At 44.4% G+C, this 21677-nt stretch overlaps 1 protein-coding gene across 2 annotated transcripts in view; it reads left to right on the forward strand.

Moving 5' to 3' along the window:
* LOC144608111 (integrin beta-1-B-like) overlaps positions 1-21677 on the forward strand; it is a 72857-nt gene that overhangs the window by 32031 nt on the left and 19149 nt on the right. For both annotated transcript variants that reach the window (XM_078425458.1, XM_078425467.1), the window contains exons 2-8: positions 2597-2666; positions 7749-7834; positions 13226-13442; positions 18564-18734; positions 18823-19061; positions 19425-19586; positions 19742-19837. In XM_078425458.1, the coding sequence (XP_078281584.1) occupies positions 2597-2666; positions 7749-7834; positions 13226-13442; positions 18564-18734; positions 18823-19061; positions 19425-19586; positions 19742-19837 (1041 nt within the window). The remainder of the gene's footprint in view (positions 1-2596; positions 2667-7748; positions 7835-13225; positions 13443-18563; positions 18735-18822; positions 19062-19424; positions 19587-19741; positions 19838-21677) is intronic.

A 21677-nucleotide genomic window follows, 5' to 3' on the forward strand; every position in this document is an offset into this window, starting at 1 on the left:
AGGCAGGTACGGGATACTGAGTTGGATGATCAGCCATGATCATATTGAATGGTGGTGCAGGCTCGAAGGGCCGAATGGCCTACTCCTGCACCTATTTTCTATGTCTATGTTTCTATGTAATGTGTTCTGAAGCTGTGAATTGATGAGTACCGTTCCAGATTATTAAAACTGTTTTATTACTTGGACTAGCCTTTGTTTCTATAATTGATTTAATACCTAATTCAATAACCTGCATCCTCTGTCCAGTTAGGCAAACAGGAACTAACCAATTTAGCCAATAAGTTGGCTAAATGACGATAATTGCAGAATTATTCTGTGTGTATCCCCCCCCCCCAAATGTCCATTGCAGCAGTGGTTCCCAACTTTGCTAAATGAAAGCCCAGCTTGTTCGCACTTTGTATAACATACAAATCTATCCCCCGGCACCTGGGTGACGTAATGGGTTACTTTTAGGGCGTTAGTGCTGGCTTGGGTATTTCATGGGACTGGTATCAACACAATGTCTGGAGCATTTGGCAGGCTGAGAGTGTTTTTTTTAAATCTATGTTTACATATGTGTGCATTCTAACTAAATTGTTCTAACATTATGAAACCCTTACACCCCCACCCCCTAGAAGTTCAAGAGCACCATAGTTGAGAACTACTGTTTTACAAAGTGCTCTCCAGAGTTGCATATAACCGTTTTAGTCTATCAAATGATAAATAGAAATACATGTAGAAATGTAATCAACCATTCCTTGCAGCTTTGGGTAGATTTTGCAGCATGAAGCTTTGGTTTATGTTCTTGGCAGGGAAACAACATTGATGTTTGAAGTAAGTGGCGTGTTAACCATTGAATGCCAGCCAGTAAGAACATAGAACAACTCAGCCTACTAACAGATAAACCTTTACAAATCTTATTGCAAAGCTACCGACTCTGACAGTTATCTAGGCTACACTTCTTTCCACTGTGCCTCTTGCAAAGATGCTATTCCCCACTCTCAATTTCTCCGCCTCCGCTGCATCTGCTCTCAAGATGAGGTGTTCCATATTAGGACATTCTTCAGGGAATGTGGTTTCCTCCTTTTGTGATAGATGGGGTCTTCACATGTGTCTCCTGTGTCCCGTAGTTTTTTCTCTTGCCCCCCCCCCCCCCCCCGACGCAAAAAGGACAGTTCCCCTGGTCCTCGTCATTCACCCCACCAGCCTCCACATCCAACACATTATTCTCCAACATTTCTGTCGCCGCCTACGTGATCGCGTCTTCCCATCTCCTCCACTTTCTGCCTTCTACCGAGACCATTCCCTCCGCAACTCCTTGGTTCACTCATCCCATCCCACCCAAACCACCGCCTCCCCAGGTACTTTCCACTATAAACTGCAGGAGATGCAACTTGCTCATGTTCTTAAACCTCCTCCCTCAGTCTCCATCTAGGGGCAGCAACAGTCTTTTAAGGTGTGCCTCTAACCTCATCTACTGCATCCGGTGTTCCCGATGGGGCTTCTGAATATCGGCGAGACCAAATGTAGGCTTGGCAGACTTGGCAACCATTTCGCTGAGCACTTGCGCTCGGTCTGCCAAGGCTTATGGATTCATCTGATTGCTAACTATTTCAACTCTACTTCCCATTCCCATACTGTCCTTTCTGTCCTGGGCCTCCATTGCCAGAGTGATGCCACAAGCAAATTGGAGGAACAGCACCTGGTATTTTGCTTTGGTAGCTTCCAACCCAACAGTAGGAATGTTGAATTCGCTAATTTTAAGTAACTTTTACTTCGCCTTGGTTGACTAACCAGTTCCACACTTCACTACATTTGTATCCCTCTTGAGATCACAACTTCCCTAGCCAACAATTGGCCTACTAGGTAGGGCACCAAACCTGCTGGAGGCCATTTTATCCTGATTTTTTCTCACAGTTCTTCAGTCTGAAGAGGGGCCCTGACCGACATGTCACCTACCCTTTTTCTCCAGAGATGCTGCCTGACCTGCTGAGGTACTCTGAGGTACTGCCTATCTATTGTAATGGCCCGTTTGGGCCACAATGTTCATGCCAAATATGATGCCAGATTAAACTGATCTCGTCTGCCTGTACATGCTCCATATTCTGTCAATTCTTGCACATACGTATGCCTATCCAAAAGCTGCTTAAATGTCACTCTTGTATCTGCCTCCACCACCACCTCTGGCAGTGCGTTCCAAGACTCTGTCTAAAAATAAATTCACATGAAGAATATAGATTTGCTTGGATGTGATGTGGGCATTTTTTAACCAAAGGAAGGGGGCAGGGTTTTGGGTGTGGTCACAATGCTCTCCGCTATTATGAGCATTGCAATGCAAAATTCTCAGAGGCATGGAGATGTCTATTGATTTGGGGAATGCTGTGAAGATTATCTTAAATTGTGAAAACAGGAATCTGGAATCTGGATGTATAGGACTTGAGTTTTACTAAAGTGCCACCCAAAATTACCTGGTTCATAAACGCAACAGCTGATTACCCTGGGAAATGCCATAATGCAGTGTTTTCCCATAACATGCAAACAAATGTTTTAGGCAGAAACAACATTTTGAATGCATCTTTGATTTTTATTTCATGAAACTTTTGTTTAATCCTTTCAGATGGATTTGAAATGTATCCTGTGTACGGTACTGATTTGTTGCAGCTGCTGGCAAGGTCTTGCCCAATCAGGTAACACGTAAAATTAATGACTAATTAACATTGCAGATATTCAATCAAATATCAAGAATTTTTATTTTTGGATATGTTTTCGTGAAAGCACATTCCCACCCTGACTCCTGCAAAAAGTCTATCCCCTACTCCCAATTATACTCTGTGCTTACTCCATAAAGTCGCTGCTTGTGCTCATTCCCCTCGATTCACAATGTTTAATAGAATCTTTCACAAGATTTGGCCATTCATCTCTTCCCGTGTAGAGCCCTGGACGATACACGCCTTTCGCACATGCTGATGACACCTACCTCATTGCCTCTCTCAATCCTTTTACCACATCAGTACAATGCTGCATCTCTGATTATAGTTTGAGTTTAGTTTATTGTCACATGTACCGAGGTGCAGTGAAAAGCTTTTGTTGCGTGCTAATCAGTCAGCTGAAGGACAATACATGATTACGATCGAGCCATTCACAGTACATAGAAACATGATAAAGGGAATATCGTGAATAACGTTTAATGCAAGATAAAGCCGGGAAAGTCTGGTCAAAGATAATAATAATAATAATAATGTATTTTATTTATATAGCGCTTTTCATATACTCAAAGACCCTTTACAGAGATTTAGAGAACATAGGGAAATGAATAAATAGATAAATAAGTAAATAAATAAACGAACAGAGAAAGGAGACAGAAGGTGAGGTGACCTTCAGTGGTTGAAGGCAGTACTGAACAGGTGAGACTTCAGCGATGTTTTGAATGTGGTGAGTGTGGAGGAGTCTCTAACGTTTTGGGGTAGTGAGTTCCATAGGGTGGGAGCAGCGATGGAGAAAGCCCTGTCCCCCCAGGTTCTGAGTTTGGTCCGGATGTGGGGGGATAGGAGATTGGCAGCAGCAGAGCGGAGGGTGCAGGTGGGAGTGTGCCTGTGGAGGAGGTCGGTCAGGTAGGATGGGGCCAGGTTATGGAGGGCTTTGTAGGTTATGTAGGAGATAGTCTGAGGGTCTCCAATGAGGTAGATAGTAGTTCAGCACTGTTCTCTGGTTGTGGCAGGGTGATTCAGTTGCCTGATAACAGCTGGGAAGAAAATGTCCTTGAATCTGGAGGTGTGCGTTTTCACACTTCTATACCTTTTGCCTGATGGGAGAGGGGAGGAGGCAGAAGGCCGAGGTGCGACTTCATATAACACTGAGTGTTATATACAGGACCATGTGACAAGTACAGCACAGGAGAATAACCGACCCATTGAACCCACACTGGTTTCCAGAAAAGTATTCCCATCAGTGCCAACCCCCCATGCTTTTTTTTTTCCTCCACAGTCCTACAAATTATTCGGCTTTAACTGTTTATTAATTCAATTTCTAAGACTCCTGATTCTGTTTTCACAACCTGTGGGGGCAATACTTTCTAGATCACAGCTACTGCTTTTATTTTTTATCCGCTTTCCTTTTAAAGTTAAGCTCTGAAAATTCTGTTGCCAGACTCACAGGTTTTCTGTACTATTGCTTGTTACTACTATTAATACCCCAGTGATTTTACTTAACACTTTTTACATGCGAGTTCAAAGGAATAAGTGAACTGGTGAGTTTGAAAGAAGCAGGAAGTAGACGCTGTAAGTTTCAGCTCAACAAAACAAGCTCAAACAGACAATTATTCTAGATCAGGCTACGAATCTGTACACATTCAGTTTCCAAATTGCAGCTGCACACCCTGCTTACATTCTGCAGCCCAGCTTGTGTGTGAGCCAGAAGCCCAAACATTAGATTTTCCAATAATCAGGATTTTGCTGTATCTTTTGCTCAGTTTTACATCACTCCCCTTGTCTCTGAACTGACTGCTAATGGGACCAGCAGCCCGCTCCACCTATCTAAGATGGTTGTCATTGTGCATACCTGCAATAAATCTCCCCTCAACATTTTTTCATCCAAGCCCAGGTTTCCTTGTGCCTTAAATTTCTCCATTCTTTGTGCTAAAGTGCATTATTTTACAGTAACTGGTGTTCACTCATTTGACATTTGGATGTCCAGTCTGCCTGCACATCCATATTGTATTGCATGGTAAAACGATCCAGTCTTGACAGTGTAGCAATGTCCTCCTGTTGAACTGGTAAAGTTGAAGCCCTTCTTAAATTTGCACATTCCATTCCATATTAATTGATTGTTATGAACTAAGCCAAATTATTGGTGTCCAGGTCATTTTGCTCTATCCAGAATTCTTAACTTGTTCTCGGGGTTCCCCCTGAACACAGCCTTGCTTCTGACCAAATTTGCCCATTCAGTGGTGAAACCTCTTCAAACTTTGTTTCAATACTTTCATCCTATGGGTTTATCCTTCCCATTGATTTATCTACATTAGGGGAAGAAAAGGATTGAATATGTAGTTCAAGAAGGAGCTTATGGCCATCATAAGCTCGAGATGAAGGGCTCGAGGACAGTTGGGGGTGAAAAATGAATTGTTGTAAGGAGATCCAGATCCAAAAAATAAAGTATCGATGCTTAATAGTTTTAATCTACATATTTTCATAGTTTTCACACCATGAGATTTTACTGATTTTTATAGAAATTTCACTTAAACCCACATTATCAAATGATGCAATAGTTTCACAGATAGAAAAACCATTGAGTTGGTGATTAATAGTAGATGGTCATTAATCTATTATTTTAACAGCTTGTGACCATGCCTTTTCTTAACAAATGATCTCATCAATTGCTTGACTTAGTTTGAATGCCTTAAATTGGATACGATTATTTTTTTAACTGCGTAGTCTCCATTGACTAATTATATTGATGTAGTATTGACAAGATTGAGGGTGTGACCACCCCAGCTTCCATTGATAATTGTTATAGACAATAGACACAGGAGTAGGCCATTTGGCCCTTCGAGCCAGCACCACCATACAATGTGATCATGGCTGATCATTCTCAATCAGTACCCCATTCCTGCCTTCTCCCCATACCCCCTGACTCTGCTATCCTTAAGAGCTCTATCTAGCTCTCTCTCGAAAGCATTGAGAAAATTGGCCTCCAATGCCTTCTGAGGCAGAGAATACCACAGATTTACAACTCTCTGACTGAAAAAGTTTTTCCTCATCTCCATTCTAAATGGCCTACCCCTTATTCTTAAACTGTGGCTTCTGGTTCTGGACTCCCCCAACATTGGGAACGTGTTTCCTGCCTCTACCATGTCCAATCCCTTAATAATCTTGTATGTTTCAATAAGATCCCCTCTTATCCTTCTAAATTCCAGTGTATACAAGCCTAGTCACTCCAGTCTTTCAACATATGACAGTCCTGCCATTCCGGGAATTAACCTAGTGAACCTACGCTGCACGCCCTCAATAGCAACAATATCCTTCCTCAAATTTGGAGACCAAAACTGCCCACAGTACTCTGGGTGTGGTCTCACGGAACTGGAGTTCAGAGTTCACTTGTTAAGTGAATTCTATCCATGCCACTGTTTTGAATTCAGTGGGCAGTGTTCCACTAAACCTGGTTACAATTAACAGAGCAACCTCAAGTCACAAAATTGATATCTGCCTGCATTTTCTTCCCTCTGCACAACTTCTTAGATTCATGGGAGTCTTACTGAAGAAACAGACCCTTCAGCCCTTCGAGTCCGCACTGACAATCAACTGCTCATTTGCACTAACCCTACACGGATCTCATTTTATTGCCACGTTCCCATCACCAACCCCCCCCCCCCGCTCCCCTCCGAATTCTACTGCTCACCTACACACCAAGGGTAATTTACAATGGCAAATTAACATACCGACCTGCATGTTTTTTTTTGAAATGGGAGGATACCAGAGCAAAGGAGAACACACGTGGTCGTGGGGAGAACATGTACGATCCACATAGACAGCACTTGAGGTCAGGATTGAATCTAGCTTGCTGGAACTGTGAGACAGCAGTTCTACCAATTGTGCTATTCAGCAGTATAATTTTTTTAAGTGGGGGGGGGGGGGTGATGGTGATGGGAATATGGTGAGAATAGAATGATAAAATAAAGATTAATGTAGGATTGGTGTAAATGGATGGGTGATAGTCAGTGTGCATGAGGGGCTGAAGGAGGATCTGTTTCTTCAGTATGACTCATGAATCTGAGGACAGGAATAGAGGGAAGAGAATGCAAGCAGATATGAATTAAGTTCCATTTAAGTGGAAAAGGGGTGAATGATCACAAACCAAATTATCTCAAGGTCCTCAATTTTTAAAAAATAAATCAGAACTGCAAAAACATGATTAAAACTGAGCCTTTTCAAGATTACTGTAGAACTTTTGAAATAAATTTTAGATAAATTTTAGGCGGCACGGTGGCGCAGCGGTAGAGTCGCAGCCTTACAGCGAATGCAGCGCCGGAGACTCGGGTTCGATCCTGACTGCAGGTGCTGTACTGTACGGAGTTTGTACGTTCTCCCCGTGACCTGCGTGGGTTTTCTCGGAGATCTTCGGTTTCCTCCCACACTCCAAAGACGTACAGGTTTGTAGGTTAATTGGCTGGGCAAATGTAAAAATTGTCCCTAGTGGGTGTAGGATAGTGTTAATGTGCGGGGATCGCTGGGTGGCGCGGACCCGGTGGGCCGAAGGGCCTGTTTCCGCGCTGTATCTCTAAATCTAAATCTAAACATCATCTGAAAAATTTTAATGATACTGAAATTTGTCAATTTAAGAAAAAAATTAGTAGATTAGAGTCTTGGTGAATTGATAATTGGAATAACAAACTAGGCTATTTTGAGGCATTTAAGGCATAATCTGATTGATGTGCTAAAGTTAATGGAGGAAGCAGATAAATCGGCTAAAGGAAATTTTGTCCAGCTAATAAGACTTAAAGGCTTTTGATTAAAACATTGGGAAATAGACACTCTTAAAGATGGTGTGCTGACACAAGTTATGAATTGAAGTAGGTTGAAAGAGATGGAGCCTATCTCCGTCAATGATCCGAATGCTTTTTTTCCAGTTTGATTTGTCGGGCTGGTGATAAACAGAATCTTGCTTAAAGGATTTTGATGAGCTTTCCTAGTGTTTCAGTATATACTTGATACTACTTTTGCAATTGAAATGCAGCTAGACAGTTTGGAAACATAATCTGCCTTTCTATGTTACAGACCTTAGTGAGTGTTTTAAAGTCAACGCAAAGTCATGTGGAGAATGTATACAGGCTGGTAGAAATTGTGGATGGTGCACCAAAAGTGTAAGTCTTTTTTTAATTAAAAAACATTTGAACCACAACTGCAAATATTGCATGACTTGTGTTTCTGTTGTGGAGGGACGGGAGAATGCTGGAAATCATCGGGGCACTGGGCATTCACAGTTAAATAGCACTCGTACACGGTCATTGTAACTTCTCAGACCAAGTGTTCTAGTTTCTGAAGCTTTGTCATTGGCATAAGATACACACAAAATGCTGGGGTGACTCAGCGGGACAGGCAGTCGAGAGACCCTTCAGACTGAAAGTCATCAGAAAGGTAAATGAGAAATACAGACGATGATGTAGAGAGATATAGAACAATGAATGAAAGTTATGCAAAAGAGTAACAATGATAAAGACTTGCACCTCCTCCAACCTCATCTACTGTATCCATTGTTCAAAATGTAGAATCTTGTGCATCAGTGAGACCAAATGTAGTCTGGGCCATCGTTTTGCTGAACACCTTCGCTCAGTCGTCCTGGACCAACCTGATCTCCTGGTTGCTAAACACTTTAATTCTCCTTCCCATTCCCATGCTGACCTTTCTATCCGAGGCTTTCATTGTCAGAGTGAGGCTAAAAGCTCATTGGAGGAACAGCATCTCATATCTCGTTTGGGCAGCTTACAGCCCAGTGGTATGAATATTGATTTCTCCAACTTCAAGTAACCCTGGCATTCCCTCTCTCTCCATCCCTCCCTCACCAAAAGTCACACCAGCTTCTCGTTCTCACCCAGCAAACGGCTAATAATGGCCCGTTTCCTTTATCATGGTTACTTTTTTGTATATCTTTTATTCATTGTTCTATATCTCTACATCATCGTCTATATCTCTCGTTTCCGTTTCCCATGACTTTCAGTCTGAAGAAAGGTCTCTCCCCGAAACGTTACCCATTCCTTCTCTCCAGAGATGATCCCTGTCCCGCTGAGTTATTCCAGCATTTTGTGTCTATCTTCGGTAGGCAGTTCCTTCCTACACATTTTGTCATTAGCCTGCCTACTAAAATATAGCAGAAAGAACAGTGCAACACAGGAGATGACTCTTCGGTCCTAGATGTCTGATGAACATGATGCCAAATTAAACTAATTCCTGGGCACAAGGAACTGCAGATGCTGATTTACAAAAAATGCTGGCATAACTCAGCAGGCCAGGCAGCATCATTGGAGAACATGGATAGGCGATGTTTCAGTTCGGGACTTTGTGTACTTCAGTACTTTGTGTCTTTTAAACTAATCCCTTCTGCCTGCACGTAATCCATATCTTTCCATTTCCTGCATATTCATATACCTATCTAAAAGTCTCTTAAATGCCAAATTTGTATCTGCTTCTCTTGTATCTCCTCTGCATTATTTGACACTTCCACATTTGACACTAAAAAAATTCTGACTGTCTACGTTATCTATGCCTTAGTTTAAATAAACTTCCATTGGGTCTTCCATCAGCCCCTCATGCTCCAGAGAAAACAATCCACATTTTTTCCAAGCATCATCAAATGTTTGCTACTTCAACTTTAAAGACATTTTGTATGCCCAACTGTCTTTGACTGGGGTAAATACGTGGAATTCAATCAGATGTCTTGACGTGGTTTGATTAAGTTGTAAAAAGCGGTCATGTTAGCAGATCTTCCGAGGCCTTATTGCCATTTGGAAGGAAGTAAGTTGCTGTGGTACTTTACCACAACTGAAACAGTGGCTTGTGGGAATGGGTTTATTTTAAAGAATTTGACTCATGGTAAAGTAGAAAAAATGGTCAAAGTAAGTCATAAACATTAGGGCATTAAGATAGCTGGGTACAGCTTTTCTGAAATAAGAAAAGACAAAATAAAAAAAGCAGGAAATATGCTGGAAATACTCGGGTCATGCAGCATCTGCAGAACGCGAAACATTCAACGTTTCAGGGCAAAGATGGTTAATCAGAAGTGGGGAAAATGAGGACCAAGTACATTAAGTTTTGAGCGAAGATGAAAAGTAGAGAGAAAAAGGAAAGGTTTGCGATAGGGCAGAACATGAGAGGTTGTGTGACCTGAGTCATAGCCCAGGCCCGCACGGCCCAATTTTACCTTCTACCTAAAATCCATAAACAGAACTGTCCTGGCAGACCCATTGTTTCTGCCTGTTCATGTCCCACCAAACGTATTTCCACCTACCTCAACTCTATCCTATCCCTCCCCACCTACGTCCAAGACACCTCACATGCTCTCTGTCTCCTCGATAACTTTCGGTTTCCAGGCCCCCACTCCCTCATCTTTACCATGGATGTCCAGTCACTCTACACTTCCATCACCCACAAGGATGGTCTTGAAGCCCTCTGTTTCTTCCTCGACCGTAGAACCAGCCAATCCCCATCTACTAACACTCTCCTCCGCCTTGCAGAGCTGGTTCTTACCCTTAACTTCTCCTTTGACTCCTCCCACTTCCTCCAAACCAGAGGAGTAGCTATGGGCACTCGCATGAGCCCTAGCTATGCCTGCCTCTTTGTCGGGTACGTCGAACAATCCCTGTTCCAGACATACACCGACCGGCCCCATCCCCGAACTCTACCTCTGCTACATTGACGACTGCATTGGTGCTACCTCTTGTACCCATGCAGAACTCACTGACTTCATACACTTCACTACCAATTTCCATCCTGCTCTTAAATATACTTGGACTATCTCCGACTTCTCCCTACCGTTTCTGGATATCACCATCTCCATCACAGGAGACAGACTAGTGACTGACATCTATTACAAACCCACTGACTCCCACAGCTATCTGGACTACACTTCTTCCCACCCTGTCTCCTGCAAAAAGTCTATCCCCTACTCCCAATTCCTCCGTCTACGCCGCATCTGCGCCTGGGATGAGGTGTTTCACACTAGGGCATCAGAGATATCCTCATTCTTCAGGAAACGGGGCATCCCCTCTTCCATTATAGATGAGGCTCTCACTAGGGCCTCCTCTATATCCTGCAGCTCTGCTCTTGCTTCCCCCTCCCCCCATTCGTAACAAGGACAGAATGCCCCTAGTCCTCACCTTCCACCCCATCAGCCAGCGTATCCAACAAATCATCCTCCAACATTTCCGTCACCCCCAACGGGACCCCACCACAGGCCATATCTTCCCATCCCCTCCCCTTTCTGCGTTCCGCAGAGACCGTTCCCTCCCTGGTTCACTCGTCCCTTCCTACCCAAACCACCCCCTCCCCGGGCACTTTCCCCTGCAACCGCAGGAGATGCAACACCTGTCCCTTTACCTCCCCCCTCAACTCCATCCAAGGACCCAAACAGTCTTTCCAGGTGAGACAGAGATTCACCTGCACCTCCTCCAACCTCATCTATTGTATCCGCTGCTTTAGATGTCAACTTCTCTTCATCGGCGAGACCAAAAGCAGGCTCGACGATCGTATCGCTCAGTCCGCCTTAACCAACGTGATCTCCCGGTGGCTGAGCACTTCAACTTCCCCTCCCACTCCCAGTCTGACCTTTCTGTCATGGGCCTCCTCCAGTGCCATAGTGAGGCCCACCGGAAATTGGAGGAACAGCACCTCATATTTCGCTTGGGCAGCTTGCAGCCCAGTGGTATGAACATTGACTTCTCCAACTTTAGATAGTTCCTCTGTCCCTCTCTTCCTCTCCCCCTTCTCAGTTCTCCCTCTGTCTTCCTGTCTCCACCTATATCCTTTCTTTGTCCCGCCCCCCCTGACATTAGTCTGAAGAAGGGTCTCGACCTTCAAGTCATAGGTCCACCTGAGAGAGTGGCAAAATCACTTAAGACACGAGTCTGGGCGAGATCAAGGCAGGAGATGAAAACAAAAATATTGCTCAAAGAGAGCAAAGATTTATGCCAAAGAAAACTAGAAAATGATCTAATGAAAATAGCAGCTTTGGAAGTGTTAAGTAACTGGGGTAAAGAGCCAATAATTGAACTGAGGTTCAGATATACTTCAGTGTTAAATACATTTTTTAATCTCTTACTCGGCAAATTATGACGGCAGTTTGTTAAATGGGAATGATTTCAGCATTGGAATTCCTTTGCGGTATGGCTTGGAGCTGAGCAATGTGAACTTGTTTGTTATACCACTTATTACAATATCACTTTGAATTTTCAGTGCAGAAAGTTGCTCAGTCATTTTCACAAATAATTGTAGCTCATTGAATTTATTCTTTTTGTTCCCTACACAATATTAATCCTGCATGTGAAATATTTTGCAAGTGTTTATGAAGTGCTTTAGTGTAAGTTGGGAGTGGTTGCTTCTCTCATCACCCGTCCTCACCTGTACTTACCTACTGCTTGCCAGTTCCTGAACGTGTATAATTATTAGTGCTTTCCTGCTTTATTTCCTAAATCACCTGCCTTGTAATATTTGAGTTGAGATTAATTCATGGAGAAATCTAAAAACTTACTTGTTATGCAACAATATCGCACAGCGGCTGAAATTTATCTGCTAAAGGAAAATTGGTGTTGGGATGTATGAGGAGTTTTAGAGGATTGTTAATGGGCGTGGCAATTGCCATTTCAGTAAGCTGTTAAAATGGGCCGCCTGGATGGGAAAATCCAAATCCAAAATCCAAAATAGCTTTATTTGTCATTCGTTCCGAACGAGATTACTTAGCCAGCAGTACAAAAAACACAAGACACAACCCCAACACAAACATCCATCACAGTGACTCCAAACACCCCCTCACTGTGATGGAGGCCAAAAACTTCCCCTCTCTCTTCCCCCATGCCCCTCCCACGTACAGACAACTCGACCCCTACCGAGGCGACCGACCCGCACAGCCCCCGCAAGTAGATGGAAAGTCCACGCGGCCGAGCCGCACTGGGCGCTGTTCAGTCCCGTGGCCGCGCCGCACCGGGCGATGGAATGCCCCACGGCCGAGCCGCACTGGGCACTGTTCAGTCCCGCACCGCACCGGGCGATGGAAGGTCCCGTGGCCGAGCCGCACCGGGCGATGGAAGGCCCCGCGGCCGAGCCGCACCGGGCGATGGAAGGCCCCGCAGCCGAGCCGCACCGGGCGCTGTTCAGTCCCGTGGCCGAACCGCACAAGGCGATGGAAGACCCCGCGGCCAAGCCTCGCCCCGAGGAAGAGACCTAAAAAAAGAAAGATTTCCCCCCCCCCACACATACACCCCCCCCCCCCCCCCCCACACACACATACACAACCAAAAACAAAACACCCCAACACCAACACAAACAAAAAAAGAACAAAGGACAAACAGACTGCCAGCGAGCCGCAGCCGTTAGGCGCCGCCACACGTGACCCAAATCTACCTGGATGTTTCAGCTATGATATACTGATTAGCAATAACACAATAAAATCAAATAGCATAAAATACGTGGTATCAAATGAGTTCAAAAACTGCAAAGATTGTCTTAATCTGCTACTCAAACAAATAAATTTGTATTTTTTGTAGGAATTCTTACAACAGGGGGAGCCAAACTCTGCACGCTGTGATGATATCCAATCATTGAAAAAAAGAGGGTGTGCAATGGATGAGATTGAAAATCCCAAAGGTTCACAAACGATAACCGCTGATAAGGAACTTACTGGTCGTAGAAGCGGTGGAAAGATAAAGCTCGAAGACATTACGCAGATTCGACCACAGAAGCTAACCCTGAAATTACGATCAGGTATTTCTATAGGAAATACTCAGAGTAATATTTGCTTTCATGTAGAAAATATTTAAAATTCAATAAGGTCCGCTGCAAATAATAACTGTTCCATTCAGGTACACATCCAAGATAAATTATCTTGAGATGCAAAGTAGTTGAGCGTTTGGCCTTTAAAATGATTGGACTTTAAAATTATTTAATCCAAGCAGAAAATTGACCACTGTCAAGAATACAGTCAGTATAACACTACATTGTGTGGACGCAGTCACAGGAGTATTGACTGCCTGGTAGGCTGGCCCGCATAACTGAAAAATACCATTGTGGCCAATTGGCAAACATATGTTATTTTAGTATTGTGGACATTGTTTTGGGCAACTTCATTTTCAAAGCATTCTAATTTAGTACAGGGACAGTCCAGTTTTGAGGTGAGGTGCTTTGAAGTGGCCTAGCAGTAATTTGAAATGCAGTGCAAGGCTACATTGTTGTTCACTTTCTCCCACTACCTCACAGGGTGGAGACTGGATGTAGGAAATCAGTAGTGCTTTTATAATGTGTGCTTCAGAGGGCCAAAGTTTAATGTACTTTATAATTAATGACAAATTAGTGTCCAACCACTCATTCGTTTGTTGACACAGGGGGAAAATTAGCCAATTCCTGTTCATAAAGTTCAGCTCCAGAGACTAGCGAAACACCAAAGATGTTAATGGCTTTTATGTTTAAGCAGAGATTACAGAGAGTAGATGGATTGCAACAAGGGTTTTTGTTGGTCAATATTCCAATGACTGAGTCCACATATTGTTGTTACGTTGACTGTATTGTAGATAATTATGTTATTATTAATCAAAATCATCTGTTAGTATACTGCAGATTCCCATAAACAAATGCGATGAACTTTGTTAATGAGGGATAACACGGTGACAGCTACCTTCTATTTGAATATGTGATGCCCTGGCTCTGATATGCAAGATTGTGATTTAAATCAGATTGTAAGGACAGTCTTTCCTTCATATGACATCGCCCAGGCTTGCATCCGACCACACATCACTGCAAACCTGCACCTACAGCCTGGAGAGGACACTCCAGCTTCGCTTGCGGCGTCGACATAACACGGGGAGCAACAGTTACCGGTTATAAGTCACCGCTAGATTGGCGTAAAGCGAGGCATCAGGGGTTGCTCCCGACGGTGGGAGGGATTTTCGGATCTCACTGGACAGCTGCTGCCCGCCTCAAGCTGGGCAGCCCCCAGCCAATAAGGTGCTGTCCCACCACGGTCTGCTATCCTCACTGGGCACACAGGGATTAGGAACCATCCGAACAGCAGATCGCACCTGCCAACAAAAGAACACATCAAAAGAGACCAGCTCTAAAACTGGGAACTTGGAATGTCCGGACAATGATGACCGGCCTCTCTGGAAACCCAAAGGACATCAGCGATTCCAGGAAAACAACTGTCATAAACAATGCGCTCAAGAGACTCAACATGGACATAGCCACCCTTCAGGAAACAAGGCCGGCAGGCTCGGGCACATTGAAGGAGAAGGACTACATGTTCTACTGGCAGGGGAAGGACTCTGACGAGCCCAGAGAGCACGGAGTAGGCTTCGCAGTAAGGAGCAGCCTGCTGAACACGGTGGAACCAGGCAGAAATGGCTCATAGCGACTCCTGACTCCCCGCCTCAACACCACCACAGGCCCGGTCACCCTTGTCAGCGAGTATGCCCCGATACTGTCCTCCACATCAGACACAAAGGACGAGTTCTACGAGAACCTCGCATCCATCATCAGCAGCATCCCCAGCAAGGAAGAACTTGTTCTCTTGGGCGACTTCAACGCCAGAGTGGGAGCAGACCACGAATCATGGTCTTCCTGCCTTGGGCAGTTTGGTGTGGGCAAAATGAATGAGAACGGACAGCGACTGTTCGAGCTGTGCACTTACCATGACCTGTGCATTGCCAACTCGTACTTCCAGACAAAGCCCCAGCATAAGGTTTCCTGGAGACACCCACGCTCAAAGCACTGGCATCAGCTGGATCTGATACTAGTCAGACGTGCTGCCCTCAAGAGCGTTCTCCACATAGGCTCCTACCACAGTGCGGACTGCAACACAGACCACTCCATGGTGTGTTGCAAGATCAGGCTGCAACCAAAGAGGTTCTACCATAACAGGAAGCCGGGGAAACCCCACATCGATGTCAGCAAGATGCTCCATCCAGACCTCGTGCAACAGTTTGCAGAGGCTTTTGAGAGAGAACTTGGCACCTCGCGTCCTGGAGACTCAGCAACAGAGAAGTGGGAAACTCTGCGGGACACCATGCACCGCACAGCCCTGGCTAGCTTTGGGAAGAAGATCTCAAAGACACACGACTGGTTTGAGGCCAAGTCGACCGAGATGACTGCCATCCTCGAAGCCAAGCGCGCCGCCCTAGCCGAGTACAAGTGGTCAGCCAACGAGAAGAACCTGCAGATCCTCAGGGCTGCCAGGAGCAAGGCTCAGCAGACTGCCAGGTGTTGCGCCAATGAGTGCTGGACACAGCTTAGTGAGGACATCCAGATGGCCACCATAATAGGGAACATCGGGGGAATGTACGATGGCATTAAGAAGGCACTAGGACCAGTCCAGAGCAAGACAGCCCCCCTCAAATCCTCCACTGGGGAAGTAATCACAGACAAATGCCAGCAGATGGAGAGATGGGTGGAACACTACTCCAACCTCTACTCGAGAGAGAACACCATGTCCCCCTCAGCCCTTGACGCCATCGAGTGCCTGCCGACCATGGATGAGTTAGATGGAGAGCCGACGGTAGAAGAGCTCAGCAAGGCCATTGACAGCCTGGCCTCAGGCAAGGCCCCAGGCAGCAACGGGATTCCCCCTGACCTGATCAAGCACTGCAAGACTACCTTACTGCTTCCTCGGCATGGTCCTCTGCCAGTGCTGGCAAGAAGGAGCTGTACCGCAGGACATGAGGGATGCCACGATCATTACCCTCTACAAGAACAAGGGCCAGAGAAGCGACGGCAACAACTACAGAGGCATCTCCCTCCTCAACATCGTCGGCAAGGTCTTTGCTCGGGTCATCTTGATCCGCCTGCAGAAGCTGGCAGAACGTGTATACCCAGAGTCACAGTGCGGTTTCCGAGCTGAAAGGTCATCAGTAGACATGGTCTTCTCCTTTTGCCAGCTCCAGGAGAAGTGTAGAGAACAGCGGATGCCCCTGTATATTGCTTTCATTGACCTCATCAAGGCGTTTGACTTCGTCAGCAGAGATGGCCTATTCAAGGCTCTCCCAAAGATCGGCTCCCCACCAAAACTGCAGAGCATGATAGAATCCTTCCACATCAACACGAAGGGGACAGTGCAGTTCAATGGCAGTTTCTCGGAGCCCTTCGACATCCGCAGTGGCGTCAAACAAGGCTGCGTCCTCGCTCCTACACTCTTTGGCATTTTCTTGCTCCTGAAACTTGCCTTCGGCACCGCAACAGAGAGGATCTACCTGCGTACTAGATCAGACGGCAGGCTCTTCAACCTCACCCGCCTCCGAGCCAAGACAAAAGTACGTGAAGCTCTCATCAGAGACATGTTGTTTGCCGATGACACAGCAGTTGTGTCCCACATCTAGCAGGAACTACAGTCATTGATGGACCGCTTCTATCGGGCTTGCAAGGACTTTGGGCTGACCATCAGCCTGAAGAAGACGAACGTCCTGGGACAGGATACAGAGGCACCGCCTGTCATCACCATCGACGACTACGAACTCGATGCCGTCCATCAGTTCACGTACCTCGGCTCCACCATCACCGACAACCTCTCCTTGGACACAGAGATTGATAAGAGGATCAGGAAGGCAGCTACAACTCTCGCTCGCCTCACAGCTCGAGTGTGGACTAATCCAAAGCTGACAGTGAAGACAAAGATAGCAGTCTACAACGCCTGTGTCAACAGCACGCTGCTGTATGGCAGTGAGACATGGACTACATATGCCAGACTGGAGAGAAGACTCAACACCTTCCACCTTAGAAGCATCCACCGTATCCTGGGTATATCCTGGCAAGACAGTGTCCAACGTCGAGATTCTGTCTCGCGCTGGCCTTCCGAGTATGTACACTGTACTCAGGCAGCGCAGGCTGCGATGGCTGGGCCATGTCCACCACATGGAGGATGGCTGTATTCCAAAAGACATCCTCTATGGAGAGCTAACATCTGGGAGGAGAACCATCGGCTGCCCCCAGCTACGTTACAAGGATGTCTGCAAGATAGATTTGAAGGCGCTTGACATCGATGTGGAGTCCTGGGAGAGCAGAGGTACCCTGAACCAACATCTCAAAACGGGGGGAAGATAAACTGATGAACGCAGCGGCAGAAAAGCGGGCACGCAGAAAGGAGCAACTTCAACAGACCAGAGACCACACACACAAATGTGACCTTTGCGACAGAGAATGTCGCTCCCGCATTGGTCTCTTCAGCCACAAGCGACGCTGCTCTAGCCGAGGTGTGGAGCAAGCAGTCAACTAGGATGCATCACCCATGGTCAGCCATGACCAAGGGGAGGCTAAGAAGAATGATGACATTGCTTCTGTATTGAGATTTTCAATCTAGATTATGCCAAATTCCCATAAAACACCACCTTCTACTGTTTTACATGGAAAATAAGATCAGCCATTTGAGGATCTGAGTAATAAAACGCAAACTTCTGTTGTTCAACATTGAATTCATTATTGCTGGATTATAATAACAGTTTTATATTTAGAAGTTCTCATTGTTCTGTAGATAACTCTTATCTGGCATGAACGTCCTTCTGTGCCACAAATGATATGGATTCTCTGAAACCTCCCCCACTCTTGCCATTCTGATTCACCTGATCTTTTGTTTCTGATGTTTATGTTAAGTGTATAGATTTTTTAAATAGATGCTGTCACTTCCGGTACAAGAATAAAGATACAGTTCAGATTTAGGCCTTCTACAAAGGTGTAATGAACTTAAGATGGTATTAATTTGCATGACATACCTAATGTAGATCATTTTCAAATAGCAAAACTCATTGGGACATTCCGTCATTCACTGTTTACATGGTTAAAATAAATTACTTGTGAATTTTCATTTTGTATGTCCATTTCTAACACTGGAATCACTTGTTTTTGCAGGAGAACCCCAAACCTTCTCATTGTCTTTCAGGAGAGCTGAGGACTATCCTATTGATCTCTATTATCTTATGGACCTCTCTTTTTCTATGAAGGATGACTTGGAAAACGTTAAAAAGTTAGGAACTGAATTAAAAAATGAAATGCAAAAGATAACATCTGATTTCAGAATTGGTACGAATCTTGTTTTATTTTTTTGTTGTACGTGCTTGCTTTTTGCAGACAGTGCTTCATCTTGTATTAAACCTTTTTTTAAATTTAGGGTTTGGGTCCTTTGTTGATAAAACTGTGATGCCGTACATCAGCACTACCCCAGCCAAACGAAAAAATCCTTGCCCTGGTGGTGAAGTATGTGCAAGCCCATTTAGCTACAAAAATGTGCTACCATTGACAAATGATGGATCGAAATTCAATGAACTCGTAAGCAACCAAACCATTTCTGGGAATCTGGACTCTCCAGAAGGTGGTTTTGATGCCATTATGCAGGTTGCTGTCTGCGGGGTAAGTGATAATAACTCTCCTTCATTATTTTGACTGAAATATTTCGTACCTGCTTAGGTTTTATGGAGATTTTATTGAAATGTTCTGGCTTTATTTTCACTTATTGTTCTATTGTAAAGATCATAAGGTTTTTGCAAAAATCTGCACCCACTTAGCACGTACTTCAACACATCTTCCCTCAACTCCTTTCAGTGTGCTGTAGAACTTTTCCAATATCCCCACATGATTCTCTCCTTTGTTCTCAGTACTCTTTACTTTCTCCAGTAACGTCCGTTTTCACCTCGCCATCTGTGCCTCGGATAAATTAGAATTGTAAAAGTGACTGGAATTCAGAAGCTCATTTATTTATGCTTTACTTTGCAGGAAAAAATTGGTTGGCGAGGAGATGTTACGCGGTTGCTCGTATTCTCTACAGATGCGGGATTTCACTTTGCAGGAGATGGTAAACTGGGAGGCATTGTTCTACCAAATGATGGGAGGTGCCATCTGAATGATCAAGGCCTCTACACCATGAGTGATTACTTTGTAAGTTTGTTATTTGATCCTGGAATTTATGGACCTTGAAAATATTATTTACTACATTCCCAAAGACAGAATGATGACTTTTCTACTTTTATAAATGATCAAATAATCTGTAAAAGTATCAATCAGCTGAAAATCTTTCTTTTTTTTCTGTGCAGGATTATCCATCAATTGCTCATTTGGTACAGAAGCTTAGTGAAAATAATATTCAGCCCATTTTTGCTGTTACAGAAGATTTCAAGGGTGTATACAAGGTAAATACTTAAATACATTTCACATCAGTACAAAATAAATATTTGAATATGAAGTACAGAAATATTCTTAACGCTTCTTCATTATTGTTATTTAATCACGGGAACTTTGGTTGTAGGACTTTATTCTAAGTAATCAAGAACAATACAGTTACAGGAACAGACCCTTTAGCCCAAAATATTTGGGCCGAACATGATACCAAATTAATCACCTCTGCCTACAAGTGTTCCACCATTCCCTGCATTTCCATGTGCCTATGTAAAACCTTGCTAAACGTCACTATCGCATCTGTTTCCACCACCCGCCACTGTGAGTGGGTGGGTGTATGGGGGGAGGTGAATTTGTCCTACACGTCACCTTTAAACTTCCCTCTCTGAGGTTAAAGCAGTGCCCTCGTCTTTGACATGTTCACCCCGTGGAAAAAGGTTCAGACTGTCTCGCCTATTAATGTAATGTGAGACATTTGTATATTTCTACAAAGTCTCCCTTTAACCAACTGTTCCTGACAGCTAATGATCTCTATTACAAGCCACATCATAATAAACCTCTCTAAAGCATCCACATCCTTCTTGGAGGTGGTGGGGGGGGTGACCTATCAGCAAAGACAGAAATCTTCGCATAATCACTCGTAATATGTTATCACAGCTTTTTGTTCATTGAGGAAAAGGATATTTGAAAGTTAGGAATTGGACCATAAGCTTTGTGTCATGTTCATCAGACTGTAGGAAGCCCTGCCCTCCAATATGATTTTGAACCCAGACCATCTACAGCAAACATCTCCAGACAAAGTACCACCAATGTGGTCTCCGCAATATTCTCCCAATTTTTTGGATGATAAGAGTACCAATGTCAGTTTCCTCTCCCAGGCCAACATTCCCATTATTGAGACCCAAGTTACACTTAGTCAGTTCATTTGGGCCAGCCACATCATTCACATGCACAATACCAGACTTCTGAAATAGAATCTATATTCCAAGCTCAGTCCTGGGAAGTGATTATCAAATGTATGAGGAAAATATTCAAGGATGGTACTCGAGTCGGCTTGATAAATGTAACATTCCCACTGATTATAGCGTCATGGAGTGATACAGTGTGGAAACAGGCCCTTCGGCCCAACTTGCCCACACCGGCTAACATGTCCCAGCTATACTTGTCCCACCTGCCTGCGCTTGGTTCATATCTTTGGAAATTCTTAGTGTAAGAAAATAATTGCAGATGCTGGTACAAATCGAAGGTATTTATTTCACAAAATGCTGGAGTAACTCAGCAGATCAGGCAGCATCTCAGGAGAGAAGGAATGGGTGACGTTTCGGGTCGAGACCCTCGAAGGGTCTCGACCCGAAACGTCACCCATTCCTTCTCTCCTGAGATGCTGCCTGACCTGCTGAGTTACTCCAGCATTTTGGAAATTCTTAGCTCTTCACTGATGGAAGAGTATTTGGAATGGAATGAGAACCTTGTGTCCATGCTTCAGAAGCACACAGAAACAGCGTGCAAATGTTAAAGTAACTCATGCCCTACCTGGTAATAATGTCTGTGGTTCCCACATTGGTCTGTGATCACCTCTGAACCTACAGAATGAAAGGAAATTGTCCTTGATTTTAAGGCAGCGTATAAAAAGAGATAACCTTGTCATTCATGCACCTAAGGGAAATGTGTTTGGAATGCCCTATCAATAGTGGCAGCAGAATTGTCAGGATCTTTAAAGGAAGTGGAGAAATGTTTGAAAATTTTAAATAGTAAATGTGGAAGTAGAAGAAGTGTCTTGTTCTTATGTAGAGGTGTAATGATGTGTCAGAGCCTTGGAAATGGCAGATATGGTTCATTGCAAGTTAACTAGGT

Source organism: Rhinoraja longicauda, chromosome 2, assembly GCF_053455715.1.
Source record: "Rhinoraja longicauda isolate Sanriku21f chromosome 2, sRhiLon1.1, whole genome shotgun sequence".
In the NCBI taxonomy this organism is placed as follows: domain Eukaryota; kingdom Metazoa; phylum Chordata; class Chondrichthyes; order Rajiformes; family Arhynchobatidae; genus Rhinoraja; species Rhinoraja longicauda.